Source organism: Alligator sinensis, unplaced genomic scaffold (genome assembly GCF_000455745.1).
Source record: "Alligator sinensis unplaced genomic scaffold, ASM45574v1 scaffold687_1, whole genome shotgun sequence".
Classification (NCBI taxonomy): Eukaryota; Metazoa; Chordata; order Crocodylia; family Alligatoridae; genus Alligator; species Alligator sinensis.
The window spans coordinates 827,551-846,699 of NW_005842662.1; the positions used below are offsets into that span (position 1 = coordinate 827,551).

Below are 19,149 nucleotides of genomic sequence, written 5' to 3' on the forward strand. Positions count from 1 at the left end.
GGCAGGGAGCGTAATTCTCAGAGCAAATCCTTAGTCAAAGCAGAGGTATTAAGACAATAGGCCTTTTTTTTTTCTAATGCCATCAACCCTGTTTCATCATTTGCGCTTCCACACAGTGGACCTCGTTTTCTTTTGCCCTGTTGCAGATTGGTCATTTCTCAAGAAATAAAATGCTGCCTGTCTGGAGTAGGGTTGGTTCTGCAGGATGGAGAATTGGGCTTAGTGAGGTCACTGTGAAAGCAAATTGTGGTAGCCTGGTTAAGCAAGGGGAAAATGTCACGTTTCATAGGGGTTTTACTGACCGCTCCAGGAGTCGGGAAGGTACCTTCCCCTACCACATCATTGCCTCGGGTGTCCTTTTTGCATTTCTGAAGCAACACATACTAGTCACAGCTGGACGCAGGAGTCTGAATCTGATGGACTGTATGTCCGAGATGGTGTTATGAGCCAAATCCTTAGAAGGGAAAATTCTGACTTGGTAGATGGTGTCTATCAAAGCCATTGGTGTTTCACTGATTTACACTGGCTGGGCATCGAACCCTACATTCCTATGCTCTGGATACTCATTAACACCATTTGTTCAATATTGGTTATTGTTTCACTTGCTTTGAATGGAAACGACAAGGGCTCTGAGCAATGGAACGGAAAGCTGGACAATGTTTCGTTGTGTGTTTGATTCTCCACTGAAAGCTGGTTGTCTCATTTACAACATAACCCCGATAAGTGATCCACATACTCGAGGAAACTTAGCAGACAGGATATGCTCGCTCATTGAGGGGAATGCTTTGCTTCTTTTTAGCAAATGCACACCTTGAGTGATTAGGGCTTCGTTGCAGTCCTTGCCTCCTTCACTCACATGTTATAAAGGAGGGCTGGGCTCCTTGCGTTTGCAAGGGAGTTCTGCAGCCTTCACGAGGGACAGGACATAGCATTCGACTGCCCCTGAGAAGCACTTCAATATGGTGTTACTTACCTGGGGGGGTTTTTCCCTTGAAAAGCCCCAAATTGAAGAAGATTCAGTTAACAAAAATATGTAGATGATCTCACAAGTCTTTTTCCTATGATCCTAAAACATAAAATCCAGCCACATTTAGTCTCCATTCCAAAGCCAGGACCTAACAAAGTGTTTGTGTTGTAGTGCCTTTTGAATTGCACAGTAGCGTAAATTGTTGTTGCATCTGAACTAATCCGCCTCTGATAATGATGCTAATTGTAATCATAGAATCATGGAAAATGAGGGTGGGAAGGGACCTGAGGAGGTCACATCTAGTCCAGCCCCCTGCTCAGAGCAGGACCAGCCCCAGTGACATTATCCCAGCCAAGGTTTTGTCTAGCCGGGTCTTAAAAACCTCCAAGGATGGAGAATCCACAACTTCTCTGGGTAACCTGTTTCAGTGTTTTACTACCTGCTTAGTGAGAGTTTATTCCTAATATCCAACCTAAACTTCCCTTGCTGCAACTTTAGACCATTGCTCCTTGTTCTGCCATCTTCCACCACTGAGAACAGTGTAGCCGCATCCTTTTCATAACCACCCTCCACACAGTTGAAGGCTGCTATTAAATCCCACTAAGCCTTCTTTTCTCCAAACTGAATAAGCCCAGTTCCCTCAGCCTCTCCTCATAAGCCATGAGGGTTTCCATCTCTGTGTTGTATTCAGTTGTTGTCTCCCACTTAAATTATGTGTCCGCTGAAGCAGGGAGTGTCTTAGTTTTTGTTATAAGCGTGAAAGGCCCTTGTACACCCAGATCCTGGTTTGGGAGCTTTAAACATCTTCAGTAATACAAATAATAATAAAAAATAGCATGTTGTACACAAGGGAGGATAGCAGCAGATGGTGTTTTCCTGCTGTTTTTGGGTAATGGTTTTACTGGTACCTACTCTACCAGTTGGATGCTACTCCATCCCACACAAGTCCCTGGAAAAATGTTAACTCATCTACCGTTGCAACACATCACCATCTGAGCCTTAAGACTAAGTCCTAGATCTGCACCGAGTAAGAGGCAGTGATGAAGGACGAGGACCCATCCTTTTGGGTTTTTTTGCATGCATTTATTTTTCAGGGATGTGAACAGCGTTGAATAGGATCACACTTAGAGCACCTAATAGCCAGAGTAGGATCTGGCCTGGGAGTGAAATCTTGGCCCTGCTACAGCCATTGTGGGGTTTTAGCCATTGAAAGTGGGACCTGAATATCACTCAAGAGCATTGTGCTTTACTGTCTTGTCATGTTTTTGCCTTTTTGTTTTCTAGCCCAGTTATTCTTGAGGCTGAAGATGATGGGTGGATCAGTCTGTGCTCATTTGCCAACAAGCAAAACAGAAGCATGTTAGTTTCTGAGTTTCCTTTGCATTTGAGTTGCACTCTCTGAGTCTTATTGCTTCAAGCATGCTGGTCTTATCGAGGATTTGCTTACCCGCGCGACCCGTGGTAACAAAAGCCAGTCCTTTGTTGCAATGCAGAGACGGCCCTTGAAAAGTCAGCCATCGGGTGAACAACTGGGATTACAGAAATGCTTGGGAGTTCAAAATATCTGATTCTTTGACACTGTGGGACATGTATGTCCACAGCACAGGGAGTTTTGATATTTAGGATTTGTTTTCATTCCAAATTGCATCAAAAAAGTTGACATTTTCAAAATTTCTCAGAATATACGTTTAAAAAAATAGATATAGAAAAACGGGCTTGTTTCAATTGGCTGTTGTCAAGTTCATTTTGGCATGGATGGAAAGGTATAATGTCATACCAGATATTATTCAATAGGGTATCTATAACATGTTTTTTGACAGATATATATGATTGATTTTTTTTAATGTCATATAAAAGTCAAAACAAAATGAATCAAAATGAGATTCACATTTTGCCTTAAAAGCAACAGTTTCCTGGGAAATTTTAAAATGTTGACGATACTGCATTTTCTGCTGGGAAATGATTAGAAAATCATTACTCAAAAGCCCCTCAAGCGGATGTAAGCTGGAGCCTTGCAGGGACGGATAAAATTATGGAAACATAGGCCTGGGAGGTCATCAGGAAGTGATTTGCTCTGACCTCTTCCTCAAGGCAGGATCTCCCCTGTTTAAACCATCCCAGGGAAGGGTTTGTCTGACCTTCTTTTCAAAACTGCTGAGGATGGACATGCCACAGCCTCTTTATGTAGCCTGTCCCAACGCTTATCCACCCTTGTAGTGAGAAAGCTCTTCCTAGGATTATGACAAAGTTGCAAGACATCCCTTTTTTCTCATCCGTACCAGATCTTTGCATGGTTAACCCCCAGCACAGCTAAGGTCTCAGAGCTCCTGCTCCAACTCTGCCGAGCAGTTCAGCATAGATGCAGACCTGGCTCTTTGCATAGAGACTGGAAGTATTACTGATCACTTTTAACACACCTATCCTGTTAACACACACTATCCTATTCCACCGGAGTGGACTTGGATGTCTGAGAACAGTCCTATTCGACCCTGATTGAGAACCTGAGAAACTATGAATGCCTCTCTTTTTGTAACCACTGGGTGCATCTAGATGTGCTCTTAACTGCGGAGTTGATTAATTTGCTCTGCAGTAAAATGTCACAGTCCACATGTGTGCTGGTATTAGGGCTCATTAAATTAATTAACTCTGCCATAAAATAGTACCGTCAGGGACTAGTGGCCCTGTGGCCCAGTTTCCATGTGGCAGATACACCGTAGGGGTCTAGTGTCTGTCCCAAAAGGGAGGGTTTCATTCATGCTGTCTGAAGACTCATATTGCCAACCACTTACGGGGTCGGGGAAGCATAGCACAGAGGGGCTGCACTAACTATTCACTGGTATCCTGTCCTCCTCTGGAACACCTGAAGCCACTTTCATGGTTGGATTTAGGCTCAAATAGACAGCAAGTCCCACCAGGGGAAGTGAAATCCCACTGTGCAAGGCAATGGTGACATGTGAGTCAAGGTGGAGCATTGCTTGCTGGGTACATATAGTCAAGACTGCATTTGAATTGGATCAGGGACAGTACTATCCTATGGTGGAGTAATTTACTCTGCCAAAATGCACATGTAGACGCTGGCTTGGGCTGGCTGGGGTTTGAGGATGCTACAGTGCAGGGGCTGCCTGCCAGATAACCCTGCACTGTAAAAGCCTTGTGTCCCAGGCAGCCCCTCCGCTGGCCACTGCCACCACCCGGGGACCAGGGCTGATCTCCCAGGCCTCCTTCCAGTCCAGGGCTGCTCCACCTTGACTCCAAGTGCCATGGTCCTGGGTCCATGTGCAGACGCTGGGCCTAGCAGCACTGACTCCAGCATGAATTGTGCCGGGGTTTATTTCTTCGCACTAATAACGGATGTAGATGCACCCGCTGTCATCTTAGCTGTAAGACAATCACAAAAAGCAGCGAGAGGCGGAGGACCCATCACCTTTTGTGTTCCTTGTTTTCCAGGGACTTGAACAGGGTGGAATAAGAATCACGCTTAGGTGCCTAAGTCCACTTTACATGCCTAATGATTGCAAAAGAAGCTGATTCGGGGCCAGATCCACGAAGGTATTTAGGTGCTTAACTCCTATCCAGGTACCTGACTCCCTTGATTTGAATGAAAGCAGTGGGAGTTAGGCAATTAAATATGTTTGAGGATCTGGCGCTCAGTGCATCACGAGAGGGAGCTTGCTGGACTGGACCTTGGTGAAGGGGAGTTTTCATGTCCTTGGGATGCCAGCTCCTGATAGCGGCATGCCTGTCTGCATTGCTTCTTAAGCCCAGTGCAAACTCTGCTATCTCAGTTTCCTTAAATAATAAATCCCTTCTCTGCTGCTGATGAAAAAGGTCTTTGTTTCAAATATTAAAGCTCTAGGACCAAGCAGCTAAGGATTTAAGTGGTTTGACAAATCATTGTTTAAACTTTTACAAACCTGCCCAGGGCATCATTGATTTTCAAAGCAGTTTTAACATTAACAACATTCTTCGCTTACTTGCTAACGAACCATAACCGCTCCTTCCCCTCTGGGAGAGCGTCTCGCTTAATAACATGTTGCAAAGGCTCCTGTGTTCTTCCAGTGGCAGATGGAGTCTAAGCCTTTGTTCCAGTGGGTTAGAAGAGAGGGCAAAGTCATGTTCAAGCCACCTTTTGTATCCTCCCTACATTGGGACCATCCTGAAATGTTGTGAAATTCAGAGCAGCCTCTGAGCTTCTCCTCTTCCTTGTGCCCTTCCTCCCATGCAACTTCAGCTCATGGGCAGGTTCTGGGATAGTTTGGTCTTCGACCTGGGGACAACCTGACTGCAAATGATTTTGGCTTGGGGTGGGATTGCGAGATTTTGCTGGTATTTTTCATTCTTCCAGTAGCACAGTTGTCTTTTATTTGTTATTTTTTTTACAGCTATCCTATCCAGGGAGAACATGGAACGGGGACCCTGAAGTGTCGTGTAGAAGGCAATTATATTGGTCAGTGAAAAAAGAAAAACCGCGTGTGCCTGGTATTTTGGTCTCCTTGGCTGTGTCCAGATGAGCACGAACTTTGGTTCCCTGGGGACAAGTAGCAGCTGGACACCTTGTGCCGCTGCTAGTTGTCCCCAGGGAACGCCTGTGCCGTGCGCTCTCTGGTGCATGGCAGGTTACCCCAGGTGGGGTAAGGGAGGCTGGCCCCAGCAGTCTTACCTGGGGTCCTGGGAGCCTCCTGGGGCTGTAGCAGTGGCGATCTGGCCACCCAGAGCCTGGCCGGCTGCCAGAGCATGGCCCTGGCTGGCCAGGCTCTGATTTTGAGCGGCATGTGCTGCCCGTGCATGCGTTGTTTCTCTTTATTCTTTGTTTTTGTATGGGTTTTATTTTTTTTTTTTTGACCCCTGGATATTCAGGGGTCAACCCCCCGATGCTGCTCCCTTGCAGTGTGGAGAACAGCTGAATGGGCGCTATGTGCCACATTGCCCGCGCTCGTCTAGACGTGGCCTTCATGACAGACCTTCTCGAACTCTCACCATTGCACTGGGAAACAAGGTTGGGGAGCGAGTCCTTGGCACATTTCTGCCCTTTCCTACCCTGGTTGTGACCAAACCACTAATGACTGCAAGCTGTTTCTTCCCCTGCCCATTTTAGACCATGATCTTTCTTTTAGATGATGACTTCTTAGCATGCCTCCTGGCACCTCCCCTCCAGGACCTGAAGATGAATTGTGCCTGCCTATGTATTTATGGCCTCTGGCATAGGAGTGCATGCGCTCCAGGGGATTCAGTAGTTCATTTGGTGGCTGGGCCACAGCACTGTATCCTGGGGGTGGGGAGCTGCTTCCTGCTGCTGACATCTCATCCGAGAAGTGCCCTTGGTAGGAAGTTGGAGGTGTGATCGCTTCACGTGGTTGCCGACAGGTCGGGGTTTGTGCTGGGGGAAGCTACATAGCACAGACTCTCTCTGTGTTGGTGACCTTTCTCATGGTGGGGGTTTCACATGAACCTTTCGGAAGGGAGTTAGAGATAAAATTGGCTTGGAAACCATCCAGAATTTTTTTTTTCCCATCCAAAATCAGGATGAAAAGGCTCTCCTTACTCCTCCCATCCCCAAACTCCCACACCTTATAGGATCATAGACTTATAGGAAAGTAGTGGTGGAAGAGACCTCATAAGGTCATCTAGTCCAGCCCCTTGTTCAAGGCAGGATCACCACTGACTAAACCATCCCAGTGGTGTGTCTGTCTAACCTGTTCTTGAACATTTCCAGGAATGGGGATACCACAATTTCTCTAAGTAGCCTGTTCCAGTGCTTGACCACCCTCACGGTCACACATTTCCTCCTGATTTCCAACCTCAATTTCCCCTGTTGTAGCTTGAGGGTGTGGCTCCTAGTCCTGTCCCCTACAGCCACCTAGAAAAGCTCATGTCTTTCCTCTCTATAACTGCTCTTCAGTGTGAAGATTGTTATTAAATCAGTCTGATCTTCTCCAGGCTAAATGACCCTAGTTCTTTTAGCCTTTCCTCATAAGTCTTGTCTCCCAGCCCCCTGATCATTTTTGCTGCCCTGCACTGGCCTCTTTCCAAACTGCCCATGTCCTTCTTGAAGTGTAGGACCCCAAACTGGACACAATACTCCAGGTGAGTATTGGGTTGAATAGAGTGAAAAAATCACTTCCCTTGATTTGCAAATGACACTCCCATTAATACAACCCAAGATGCTGTTGGCTTTTTTTTTTTTCCAACAAAAGCACCCTGTTGGCTCATATTCAGCTTATGGTCCACCTTATATATATATTTTTAATGAATTTTGCTATTGTTGAATCAAAATTCTGCAGCAGACTCAGGAGTGGGTCAGTGTTTCTGCTCTGAAAAAGGCTCCCTGGACTCCCTGCTTCCCCAGCTGTCTCTTTGGCGGCCTGAGACTCCCAAACTCCGGCTTGCTGGCTAATTAGATGGGCACTCTGCCTACCCATCAAATGGGAAGCCTAGAGAGCTGCCTTGTGGCACTAGCTGAGGAGCTGACCACCTGTACAGTCAGGCAAGCAGCCTGCGCACCTTTGGGGGTGGCATCTTGAGGAAACTGCCAGCCATGGTACTGGGGGCCTGAGGAAGTGCTGTAAGGGTTGGTAGAAAACTGGGTTGGCTGGCTGGTAAACCTGCCAGGTTTCTCATGCAAGTTATGATAGAAATGGCACAATCCAGCAGAGCCTTCCTATTCCACTGAGCCATCATATTCACAAGAGAAACCATCCAATGGGGACATTTTCAACTAGTTCTAGTTCAAGGCTTATGTCCTTTCCCCCAAAACCCCTAGGAAAAGACCCAAAGTAGTGCCTTAAGTTCCTAAAATAGGACTCAGATGGAAGTTAGGCCTCTAGATCCAAAAAAACCACAAGCAAATCCAGAAAACCCCAAGTTTAGCCTCTGTGTTTTGGTCCTGTGGGTGTCCTGGGCATTCGGTTTAGCTGTCCCCATGTATGAAGAAGAGCTCTGGTCTAAGCAGTTAATTACATAGATCAGGAGTGATCAACTTGCAGCTCGTTGGCCATCGGTGGCTCGTAGGTATATGGCATCTGGCCCAGGGGACTCCCCACAGGTTGGGAAATTTGGTGGTGGGGGAGCAGTGGCGATTAATACCACCACCCTCCCTTGCTTCCAAATTTCCAAGCCTTGTGTGGTTGGTTGGAGCTAGGCCATGCCCCCTTCCCTCCATGTGGCTGAGTTGGGACTGGGTTGTACTGCCTACTCCCCATGGGGCTGGGCTACACCCCCTCCCCTTGCACTGCTGGATTGGGGCAGTGCCCTGCCACCTTCTCCTGTGTTGCTAGTTCAGGGCTGGCCATGTCCCCTTCTCCCTGCATAGCTGGATCAGGGCCAGGTCATGCCCCCTGTCCCCCATTCCCTCCCTGCCCTCTTCCCCCATGTGGCTGGATTAGGGCCAGGCTGCCACCACCCCACTCTGCACAACCAAATGGGGTCCCATCATGTTCACCCTGGGCACTGGATCAAGACCACCAGCCAGATCCAGCCCAGGGATAGAGCAGGCACTACCCACCTGGTCCATTGGGCAAAAAAGTTGAGCACCACTGGACTAGGTCCTTGAGGGTCTAGTCTGGGAGGTGGGCTTGAAGCATGCCTAACGCAATGAATAGTGCTGAGTTTGGCCCATAGTGCAGCAACCAGGGTCACTTTCCTTCACAAATACAGCCTGTGGTGATGCAGCTGCCTACCTTTTGCACAAACATTTAGGTTACTCACCTGGGAAGTGGGAGACCTTGATTTCATGTCCAGCTCAGCTTGGCCAGCGGGGGAGTCAAATCCACTTCTGGGTGCTCTTTGCCAGCCCATTCAAACCCATCTGTGTAGATGTCTGCCCCAGGTGGGTTGCTCTACAGTAAATTGCTCTGCAGTACACCCACCCCAGAGCATTTGCACATGTAGATGTGCCCGCAGTAAAGCATTTGATGAACTTTCAATGTACTCGAGAAGGCTAGATTTTCTTTTACAAATCTGAATAAGAGATGTATGTTTAACTATGATTAAGGATTAATAAAATAATTTATTTGGACTATTTCTCTCTAGTTTATTGCAATTTTAAAAACCTAATATATAATCTATTAATTAGTGCACATTCCAAAAAAGGCATAGTTGATTTTGCTTTGATCGTAAATTGAATAATATCGTGCTAGGCCCCTAGCATATTAGTAAGGCTGCTGGTCTCTAACTGGAGAAAAATAGGTGCTCTATTACATGTGATGATGCATGTACCTTTTGCACACCCCCTTTCCAAAACCCTAGGTCCATCCATGCCTACAGTCAACGTGTTTAATTTTTTTCTTCTGGCAGGCTCACAGAACATTAGCTTCTCAGTGTTTAACAAGGGGAAGTGAGTAAGATTTTTTTTCCTCTCTTTCTCTGTGATTTCTGAAGCATGTGTATCTGTGCTTAGCTCTACTACTTTGCTATCTCAAAAAGCTGAAATGATTTTCAGATCAGGCCTGGCAGTGAGAGAGACATTTCTGCCTAGAGCACATTTCCAAGACCTTGGTTGTTATTGTGCTTGTCTAACTGCAAGAGAAAGACTTCTCCATTGGGTACAGTTGGGGGTAGACCTTTTGGTCAATCTCTGGTCAGTGGCAGGGAGGCTGGGGCAGGGAGGAGGACTGTTGGTCCTGTCTGTTTCTTTGAGATGGGCTAAATCCTACATTTTCCATTTATTTATTTTGGGGGGTTGTCTGCCTTATCTTCTCTTTTTTTCACTCATTCTCTCCCCCTCCCCCCACACCAGAGTTTTTCCAAGGGTGGAAAAGGCAAAAAGGTAAGTGAAAGTGGTAAAATCCTCACTTTTTACCATTATCCATTCAGAAGAAGTTGGGAAACTATAAGAAAGTGTGTGAGAATCAGGTCTTACAGCATTGTAGAGTCACAGAAAAGTGGGGCTGGAAGGGACTTCAGGAGGTCATCTAGCAGCTTATCACTCTATTCGAGGAAGGATCATTCCTATCTAAACTATCCTAGACAAGTGTTTGTCTAAATTATTCATAAAGCTATAAAAATAACCCATCACACAGCTGCTAGGAAAACTGCCCCCAAACACCAAGAACACCTTAACCTTTCACAGGTAAAGCAGGGGGACAAGGGCACTGCCAGTGCCCAGCACTGCAAGGACAGGAAGTATTTGTTAAAATTTGCTTGAGAGATCCAAGGAAGAAGACCATGTCCACCACTACAGAGGTGGACAAAACCCCTCACATGCTAATCTGATTATATCAGAGCCCTGGTTTATAATGGGAAGCTTTTAGATGAAGAACATCAGCCAGCTCTTTTTGCAGTACTTACATGAAAGTTGTTTCATAGTTTCTAGGGTTGGAAGGGACCTGAACAGATCATCAAGTCCGACCCCCTGCACTGGGTAGGAACGAGTGCTGGGATCATAATACACCAGCCAGATATCTATCCAACCTCCTCTTGAAGACCCCCAAGGTAGAGAAGAACACCACCTCCCTTGGGAGCCCATTCCAGAGCCTGGCAGCCCTAACCATAAAGTTGTGAATGAACAGTTGATTTTCCTCTTAGAAAAAACAGTTATCCTCAGTTTATTCTGAAAGTAAATGCTTCCTGAGCCTTCACTGCCACCACAGGTAGCTCAAATTTCAGGGACCCTCACAGGAATTTCTTTCTTGTTGCAGGTCAGTGGTACACAAGGATGCATGGCTTATCAGTGCCAAACAGGAGCTTTTCTTGTATCAGACACACCCAGGTACTGTAGAGATCAGTCCCATGATGAGCCCTTTTAGAAGGTCATGAAGACAACCTCTTGTTGCTAAACTTTCCCAGTGCTTTCTTGTTCCCTTATCCCAGCTGTGCATTTTCCCTTTTATCCTATGCTTTCATGTGTTTGGAGCACACAAAAAAGTCCTCAGAAGGAGATGGAAAGGCTGGTTTTCTTACATGCTAAAGATGTTAAGTGCCCCAATTCCCTGCTGTCTCTTATTTTGTGGCATTCTCTGTTTCCTGGATCCCCAATGAGTAAGACTTTGTAACATAGCTACCAGCCTTTTTGAGTGGGAAGGGGTGGAAGTGGGGTTGGGAGAAGGACCCTTCAAGTGTTGCCAACCCAAGACATCCTTTTTTTTACTGATAATCTGCAAGCTTTTTACTGCCAACCACACTGTTTTTACTGGCATCTATGTTTTTACTGATATTTGTTTTATGTAAATGCAACTATTCTGCCAAGTCGTGGCCTGAAGCCAGGCCTCAGTTAGAAGGGGTGGGTTCAAATATAGAGGTTTAACATCAACCATAACAAGTACAAAACAAGTAAACAAGTACAAAAGCTTGGCTGTTAGTAAAAAAAGTTTTTAGTAAAAAAATAATTTTCTTGGATTGGCAGCCCTGCTTGATTGCAGTGATGGTTTTACAGTGCAGGGACCCCCTACTCACCTCCACATCCTGATGCATGTGTCTGCATCCTGAACCATGCTGCCACCCTCAGTGAACCCCTCAGACTTACCTCTGCTAGCCCTCCTTCCCCTGTCCCACTCAGACCCCAAGGAAGCCTATCCATGACCCAGCAGTATTATATGTAGGCTGGGACACAGGAGCAACAATGCATGGGAGAGTGATTCTTGCAGGGTAATGTTCTCCTGCTCACATGCCAGGTGGTACTGCTCTGCTCTGTTTTTGGAGCTTCAGTCAAGTTGTAGCTGCTTAGTGTTTTTACTGATGGCTAAAGTTTTTTTTCAGACTTTACTGATAGCCATTTTTAGCCTGAACTTTTACTGACAGTCAGTACATTTACTGACATTTGGTAACCCCAGACCCCTTTTAAAGGGTAATCTCCAGAAGTATCAGCATGATTGCTATTCATGGTAGGACAGGTGATGGGTAATGAACCAGCAGTTCTAGTCCTGTCAAACCCATGCTAGGTGCATCATCCTGCTAGGTTCAGGAGGTTCTGAGTAACCACAAAGCCAGCTGAGGTTTGAAACGTGAAAGGTACTTTGGAGAAGGCAAATTGCTTCCTTGTCTCAGCTGAGTGAATTGTACCTCTTGAGAGTCAGTGGGAGAATCAAGATTTCTCTGTGTATAATGTGGGAAAAGGTTTACTGCAGACTGCTATAGTAGCGTGTCAGGAAGTTAACAGTTTATCATCCAGTAAAGTCAAAACATTCACATGCAGCTTCCAGCTTTACACAACAGACCATTTAAATCTTGAACAGACATTTTCATGGCTAAGTGTTGTCAAGGAGATTTGGCAAGAAGCTATATGTAAGACTCAAGGTAGAAATACAAGTCCAAGCTCTAAAGATCATCAGAGCAGGTGGAGGTGTCCAACCTAATTTTTGTGGTTATTATCGTATGTTATATAAGGCTAGAAAAGATCACCTGGTTCATCCAATCTGGTTTTCTACATTTTTCAGGAGCTCTAACTACAGCTTTATCCTAAAGTTTGATATAACCTTTGACTGTAGCTACCGTAGTGAATAGACTAACAGGTTGCTAAATGCACGTGTATAAAGGACTTGGTTCAAACGATTTAGCCCCCTAGTAATGACATTAATGCTAGTAATAGTAGTAATAATATAGCATTTATAAAATTAGGGATAATGATGTTATTTTAGACGTGGGGAACTTGATGCACAAGAAATTCAAGTGGCTTGCTCACACCCAGAAAAACAGTGGTAGAACAGGGAATATAACCATTTTTCATGTCTCAGTCCAGTGCTGTATCCATTAGGTGATGCTGCCTCAATAAGGCCCTTAAAACTAGTTGGCTTAGATGTATTTTCAGATGTAGGAAAGTAAGAATAATCTTTAAACTGCTTTGTAAGCAGAATGCAGCTTCCTGTTCAGAGCAACAATTGCTTCATTCAACAGCAGAAAGCTTACACGCTAGGGCTGTGGTGGCCTAGTGGTTAATGCATCTCACTACTGCTTCAGACCCTGAATTGGGACCCCTGTTTTGGACTTACTTTAAAGCCTGTTCACAGGTGATCCGGATTTAAATGGGTACCTGGTTTTTGAGGCTGGGGTTAAGATGTTTCTGTGCTATTGGCCACTTCACTCCTTTCTGAGCCATTGGCCACAGAAATTGGTATGCTTAACTATGCTAGCTGTATTGGCTGTTGTGGGTGGGAGGACATTTGCACATAGTATATGAATGTTAAACTATCATCTAGTGTAAAATAACCAGATTACCCATGTGAAAAGAGACTGTAAAGGTCAAATCCTGAGTGATACCAAGTGCTTACAACCTCCTTTTGCATCTGCACAAGTTGGAGATGCTTAGTGGCTCCCAGGATTTCATTCTCAAGATTGAGAATTACGCGAATCATATTTAGACATTGGTGAACTCAGTAGTAGTCAGACATTTGGGCTAAATTCAGAAGTGAGCCACACAGGATGTAGGTTAATTTAATTTCACCTTCTTCAGGCCTCCTCATAGTATAAGTCCCATCAGTCTGGGGGTTGGACGAGATGATTCCTGAAGTCTTTTCCAACCCTATGACTCTAAATAAACACAACATGAATTACAGGAGTCACTGAAACCTTTTCCATAAGGTTACTGTAGCCTTCCCCAAATTGTCATTTGTCCAGACTCCACGTACTCTCTCAAATTAATTCTTGGTATAATTCCACTGGTTTGTAGGAGTTACACCAGGAATGAGTTCAGTGCATTTAAGTTATAGGAGCTTGCTCCCATTGATATCAATGCAAATGTTACTGTTAACTATAATAGAGCAGAAGGGTGGAAGGGGTCTCCTGGGCCATTGAGTCCTGCCCCGTGTTCATAGACAATTATTAACTGAAGGAATCTCCCAAGCAGTGTTGAGTACTGGAAGCAGCAGGGAGATCAGCCTTTCCTAGTTTGGGTGCAAATTAGTTGTTTTCCGATTCTTCCTTTTCTTTCTCTATAGAAATAGTGTCTGTGTTTCCCACCTCTGGAAGCCTGGGTGGAGGGACTCGTCTCACTATTACAGGAGATTTCTTTGATCACCCCCTGAAGGTCACCGTTGCAGGTAACAATGTAGAATCAGGTGATAGATATTGCAGTAATGCAATGAAAGCTATAGCCCAAATCCTGTGCTTACAAACACCTGAGCCATTACAGGTACTGTGTCCGGGTTTGAGCCCCACACTTCAAGAAAGATGTGGACGGATTGGAAAGAGGTCAGTGGAGAGCAACAAACATGATTAGAGGCTTGGGAAACATGATTTATGCTGAAATCCTGGAAGAATTAGGTTATTTAGCCTGAGAGAAGACTGGGGGAGAGGCGGGGGGTTATCTGGTAAATCTTCAAAAATCTGAAGGGTGATTATAGAGAGGATAGAGATAAACTAGTTTTTTTGGTCATAGGGAACAGGATTAAGAGCTATGACCTCAAGCTGCTGTACGGGAAATTCAGGTTGGATATTAGGGGGAACTTTCTGACTATGAGGGCGGTCAAACATAGGAACAGTTTTCCTGGAGAACTTGTGGGATTTCCAGCCCTGGGAGTTTTCAAAGACAGGTTAGGCAGACACTTGGCTGGAATGGTTGAGTCCAGGATGATCCTCCCTTGATCAGGGAGTTGGAGTATATGCCCTCATGAGGTCCCTTCCATCCCTACTTTCCTATGACCCTGTGAGATGCTCAACTTGGCACAAGTTAAAAAGACCCGGTTCCCCAGCCATTTCACGGTCAGTAGCTATGACCCCAACCCCCCCCACTGAAGCTGGGTTGAAGCCAGTGGGATGACTGTCTTTATTCTTTTTAAGTCAAATGAATAGATGGCTGGTGGTATAAACTTGCTTCTATCTATGTAGGGTGATGATGCTCTTTTTGAAGACCAGACGAATGAAAATGTTGAAGCAGGGATTTGCTGACCTCACCTAGAATCAAAGTTTATCCCATAAACAGCCTGGGCTTGGATTCATGTTATCAAGCCTTGTGCTCATTATTCAGGCACCTCTGTTTTTCAGGTGTTCCCTGTGAAAACGAGTACATTTCTCCCTGGAAGATCATATGTATCACTGGGCCAGTTGACAAGACCAGAAGACTCTCTGCACCCCAACCAGGTACAGCAATTTCAGGCTCAAACTGGCAAACAGATTTGCTGCCATTTGTAAATGGGGTGCAGCAACTTCCTTGGTGGTGGCGAGAAGGGCAAAGCCAGAGTTATCCCGGAGTTACTGATACTGCTCCATGTGGGGTTCCATAATTAGATTGACTTCTAGGTTTGATCACCAACCTCCATAGTTAGCTTGGGAGTTTCTGACCATAGAACAAGGACCCTCCATATTAACCTAGCAAAATTATTTGCTTTTGGCCTGGACCCTATGAGCTTGGCCATTCCCAATAAGTCTCCCTTATTTCCTAGGGATCGTATCTTTTCTAATTCCTCTTGGCTCTTCCTAGGAATTCTCTGAATGATTTCCTCTTTCCTTCATTGTTCCTTTCAGCTGCTTCATTCATCTCACCTCAGTTGGGGATTTCTAGGCATATTATCCTCTGAAGGCTATTAACAGATAAGGTTCTTTGGGTAAATGTGATATCTTTTATTAGACTAACTAAATAGTTGGAATAATTGGTCTTTGCAAGCTTTCGGGCACAAACATCCTTCTTCAGGTATACAGGAGAGCGCACACACAAAAACAGACTTTCCCTATGCCTGAAAAGGGTGTTTGTTCCCAAAAGCTTGCAAAGAACAATTTTTTTTCCCAACTATTTAGTCAGTCTAATAAAAGATATCATATTTACTTAAAGGACCTTGTCTGCCTATGTCCTTAGACCAACATGGCTACAGCCAACAATTCTGGAGGCTATTGGTCTTTCTCTTTCTTTATTGGAGGGGATTTTATCAATTGAGGCACAGCCTTTGCAGAATTCCTACACTATCACTTAAATGGATCCCACTCATGGGCCCAAAGATATCTTTTTTCAAAGGTGCTGGTTGTTACCACTCACTGGGGGCACCTACACAAGATGCTTACTGAGAAATTGCCTGATTTAGCTCTGCGGTAAAGCATCTACCTCTACACGTGCAGAGCTATTAGGCCCGAGCAAACTCTGACATAGGTTAGTGCTGCCCGATACAAGTACTATCTTACGGGAGAGTTATTTAAACCACTGCAACTCACCTGTAGACGGACTGTAGCACCCTTGTGCCCCAGCCAGCCCCTCTGTAGCATACTGAGCTGTGTGAACGGCATCAGAGTTTGTGTTGTGCTAAATCCATGTCTAGATGTACCCACTAACATGTAATCTGTGGCATGCAGCATTTTTTTTTGTTGCTTTACCATCAATTCTTTCACATGCCATACTGCCCACATTAGCTTCTGCTGATATGGTTCTTAATTTTTAATTTTACAGGAAACAGAGGGCTTCTCTTTGAAGTCTGGGATGATACAGTAGACACTGGCCTAGCAGAAGCAACACCTGGGTATAGATGGCAATTTGTTCCCAATGCCAGCTCTCCAGCAGGATTTCTCTCTCAAGCAAAACAGCCATTCAGGTATTCATTGATGTTAAAAAGGATAGGAAGCCTTGGCATGTACTTATGTGTAAGAAGGAGCAACAACACATATCAGTTCTTTATAGAAGGTTTGACTGCATGGCTCCAGGTACAAGCGAACCTTTCCTCTCTGTGCTTGAACCTTTAGGTCAAAAAATATAGTGAAATATTTTATGCTAAATTTTGTTTCTTTGCTGGATCCCTCTGGTCTTCCTGGTTCTACCTAGGCAGGGCCAGAAGTGCTAAAGTACCACAAACAAGAGTGTTGCTATGATAGATCCAGCTCCATTAGAAACAGGAAGTACCATGTCTAACGAGACGCTGTCTTACATATGGATTTGGGCTAAATGTTGCGTGCAGACAAATCTGGAAATGCAAGCAGGACTAGACTCATAACAGTCAGGGTAGCTCTATGGAAGTTAATGGAGACAGATTGTGTGAATCTACATGTGCACAGTTACTGCACAGTAACCAAAAATTACTGCACAGTATGGGTGCGCATCTACACATGCGCACCCATACTGTGCAGTAACTATGGTGACTTATGCCAACGTGTGCATAAATTTGCTACCTGCATGATGAAAAGTAGCAAATTTACACCCAAGTAGTTACTGCGCAGTAAGGCACATGTAGACACCTTACTGAGCAGTAACCCTGTGTGTGTGGACTGACTTGGGACTAACTTTAGTCCCAAGTCAGTCCACACAGAGTTACTGCACTGTAATGCCTACACGTGTAGATGCCGGCATAAAAACCGCTTACTGGGCAACAATTTACTGTGCAGTAAATGTATGTGTAGACACTCATATTGATTTATATCTGTTGTGGATAAGGTTTTAGACTCCTAGGTGCCCAGGAGCTGAAGTTTTTGAGATTTCTCCCTGAGACCTATGCAAAATTCACTATTGTTGTTTTATAGACATATGCACAAAAATGTTCACCTTTTGACTGGGCAAATCCTTGAAGGAAAGGAGTATCAATAGCTATTAATCATGGGAGTTAAGGATACAGCCTCTGAATCATAATTTTCTAGAGCTTGAATGTTGAAAGCTGCAAGAGAGGAACAGTGGCAGTGGAAAAATCCCTGGTCATACCCAATGCACTTTCCCTTTCAGCATCGACTCTTTGCCACTGCGTGACACAGGATGCTAGGAAGGATGCATGCTATGATATGACCCAGTAACAGCAGTTCTTATTTGAATTTCACATGATTCTCATTTGAACCTATGCACCTTTTTGATCTGATTGCCTTTCCTCTTCCATATAGCGATGCTTTTTTTTTTTCCTAAACAAAATGGCTTATTGTTCCTGGGAGAGAATCTTCATTTTTCTTTGGAAATCTTTGCGTAACATAACTCATTTTCCTTGTCTTGTGAAAACAGGTAATCTTTTGTGTGTCTAGCACTTGCAAATGCTCTAGAATAAGTTAGTGTTGAGTTGCAACACCTTTTCCTCTTACCAGGGGGAGTCAGCTCTTTGTCAGGGATCGAGTGCTGACTGCTTCACGTGATGCAGATGTTCTTCTGCTACCTAGGTCACGACTTCGTGGGTTCTTTGTGGCACCACAGACAAATAACTACACCTTCTGGATTCTTGCTGATGGCAAGGCATCTCTGTACCTCAGCCTGACAGAAGACCCAGGAAGTAAGGTGTGTTGTTACAACAGCAAGAATAGGAAGTGAGGGATACAGAGGAACTCCATGGATGGGTATCACATGCTGGAATGTCTCACCATGCAAGCTGGACTCCTTAGGAGGCCTCATTCATGGGCTTTACTTTAGACCAATGCCACTGAAATCAATGCAGGTACACATGGTTCTCTGTGATGGTTTGGCCTTTCTCACCAGTTTTTGAAGGACTTGCTGCCACCTCCACAATCCTGCAAATCTTTCTTCCAGGGCATTTATAAAGTAACAGGAAACTCATAATTAACACAGGCTGTGAAGACTCAGAGGCCTTTCCTTCTTCTCCCAGTCCATCCCTGCTTCAGAGTTAGTGCCAGACCCAATATCCTTTATGCCGTTTCCACCCACAATGGGGCTCTCAGCCCCAACCCAATCCAAGTTGAGTCTAATACCCAATCAGAGACAGCTGGCCAAAACCAATGCAAAGGGACTGGTGTTGCAGGTGGCCCATGCTCTTATCTCAAGTAACGCTGAGCTGAGGGAGCAGCTTCTATGTCAAGACAATTTCTCATGGACGGGTGTCATTTCTCAACAGGAGGGGACTCAGTAGGGGCCTTATCTAATGGAGCATAGGGCTATTCATCTTCAAAGCAAATGGGGACTAGCTCTAGCATGCAGTGTCCTTCTGAGGTGGGCAAATTATGTAAGCTGGGGAAGAGGAGATATAGAATTGAAGGGATTTTTCCAGGAGCACAGGTGATTTTTTGTTTTGTTTTGTTTTAGTGATAGATTTAGACATGAGAAGTGCCTTTTTCCTCTTCCTAAGCACATTAATTTTAGATTCATAGAGTCATAGATTGTAAGGCCGGAAGGGACCTTGGAAGAGCATCGGGTCCAGCCCCCTGCACCAAGCAGGAAAGACAACTGGGGTCAGATGACCCCAGCAAGGTGACCGTCCAGTCTCCTCTTGAAGATTTCCAGGGTAGGCGATTGCACCACCTCTGGAGGCAGCTTCTTTCACAGTCTGGACACTTAACTGTGAAGTAGTGTTTCCTAATGTTGAGCCTGAATCGATCTTCCAGGAGTTTGTGGCCATTACTCCTGGTTTTCCCCT

The 19,149-nt window shown here is 45.0% G+C and overlaps 1 protein-coding gene across 1 annotated transcript in view; it reads left to right on the forward strand.

Annotated features, from left to right (window-relative positions):
* Nucleotides 1–19,149, forward strand: part of LOC102382012 (fibrocystin) — a gene marked incomplete at its 3' end in the record, with an annotated part of 87,871 nt that overhangs the window by 23,740 nt on the left and 44,982 nt on the right. Inside the window, exons 9-16 of the mRNA XM_025215705.1 lie at nucleotides 2,252–2,326; nucleotides 5,350–5,414; nucleotides 9,260–9,299; nucleotides 10,603–10,673; nucleotides 13,834–13,935; nucleotides 14,879–14,974; nucleotides 16,269–16,410; nucleotides 17,945–18,059. Coding sequence (XP_025071490.1) covers nucleotides 2,252–2,326; nucleotides 5,350–5,414; nucleotides 9,260–9,299; nucleotides 10,603–10,673; nucleotides 13,834–13,935; nucleotides 14,879–14,974; nucleotides 16,269–16,410; nucleotides 17,945–18,059 — 706 coding nt within the window. The remainder of the gene's footprint in view (nucleotides 1–2,251; nucleotides 2,327–5,349; nucleotides 5,415–9,259; nucleotides 9,300–10,602; nucleotides 10,674–13,833; nucleotides 13,936–14,878; nucleotides 14,975–16,268; nucleotides 16,411–17,944; nucleotides 18,060–19,149) is intronic.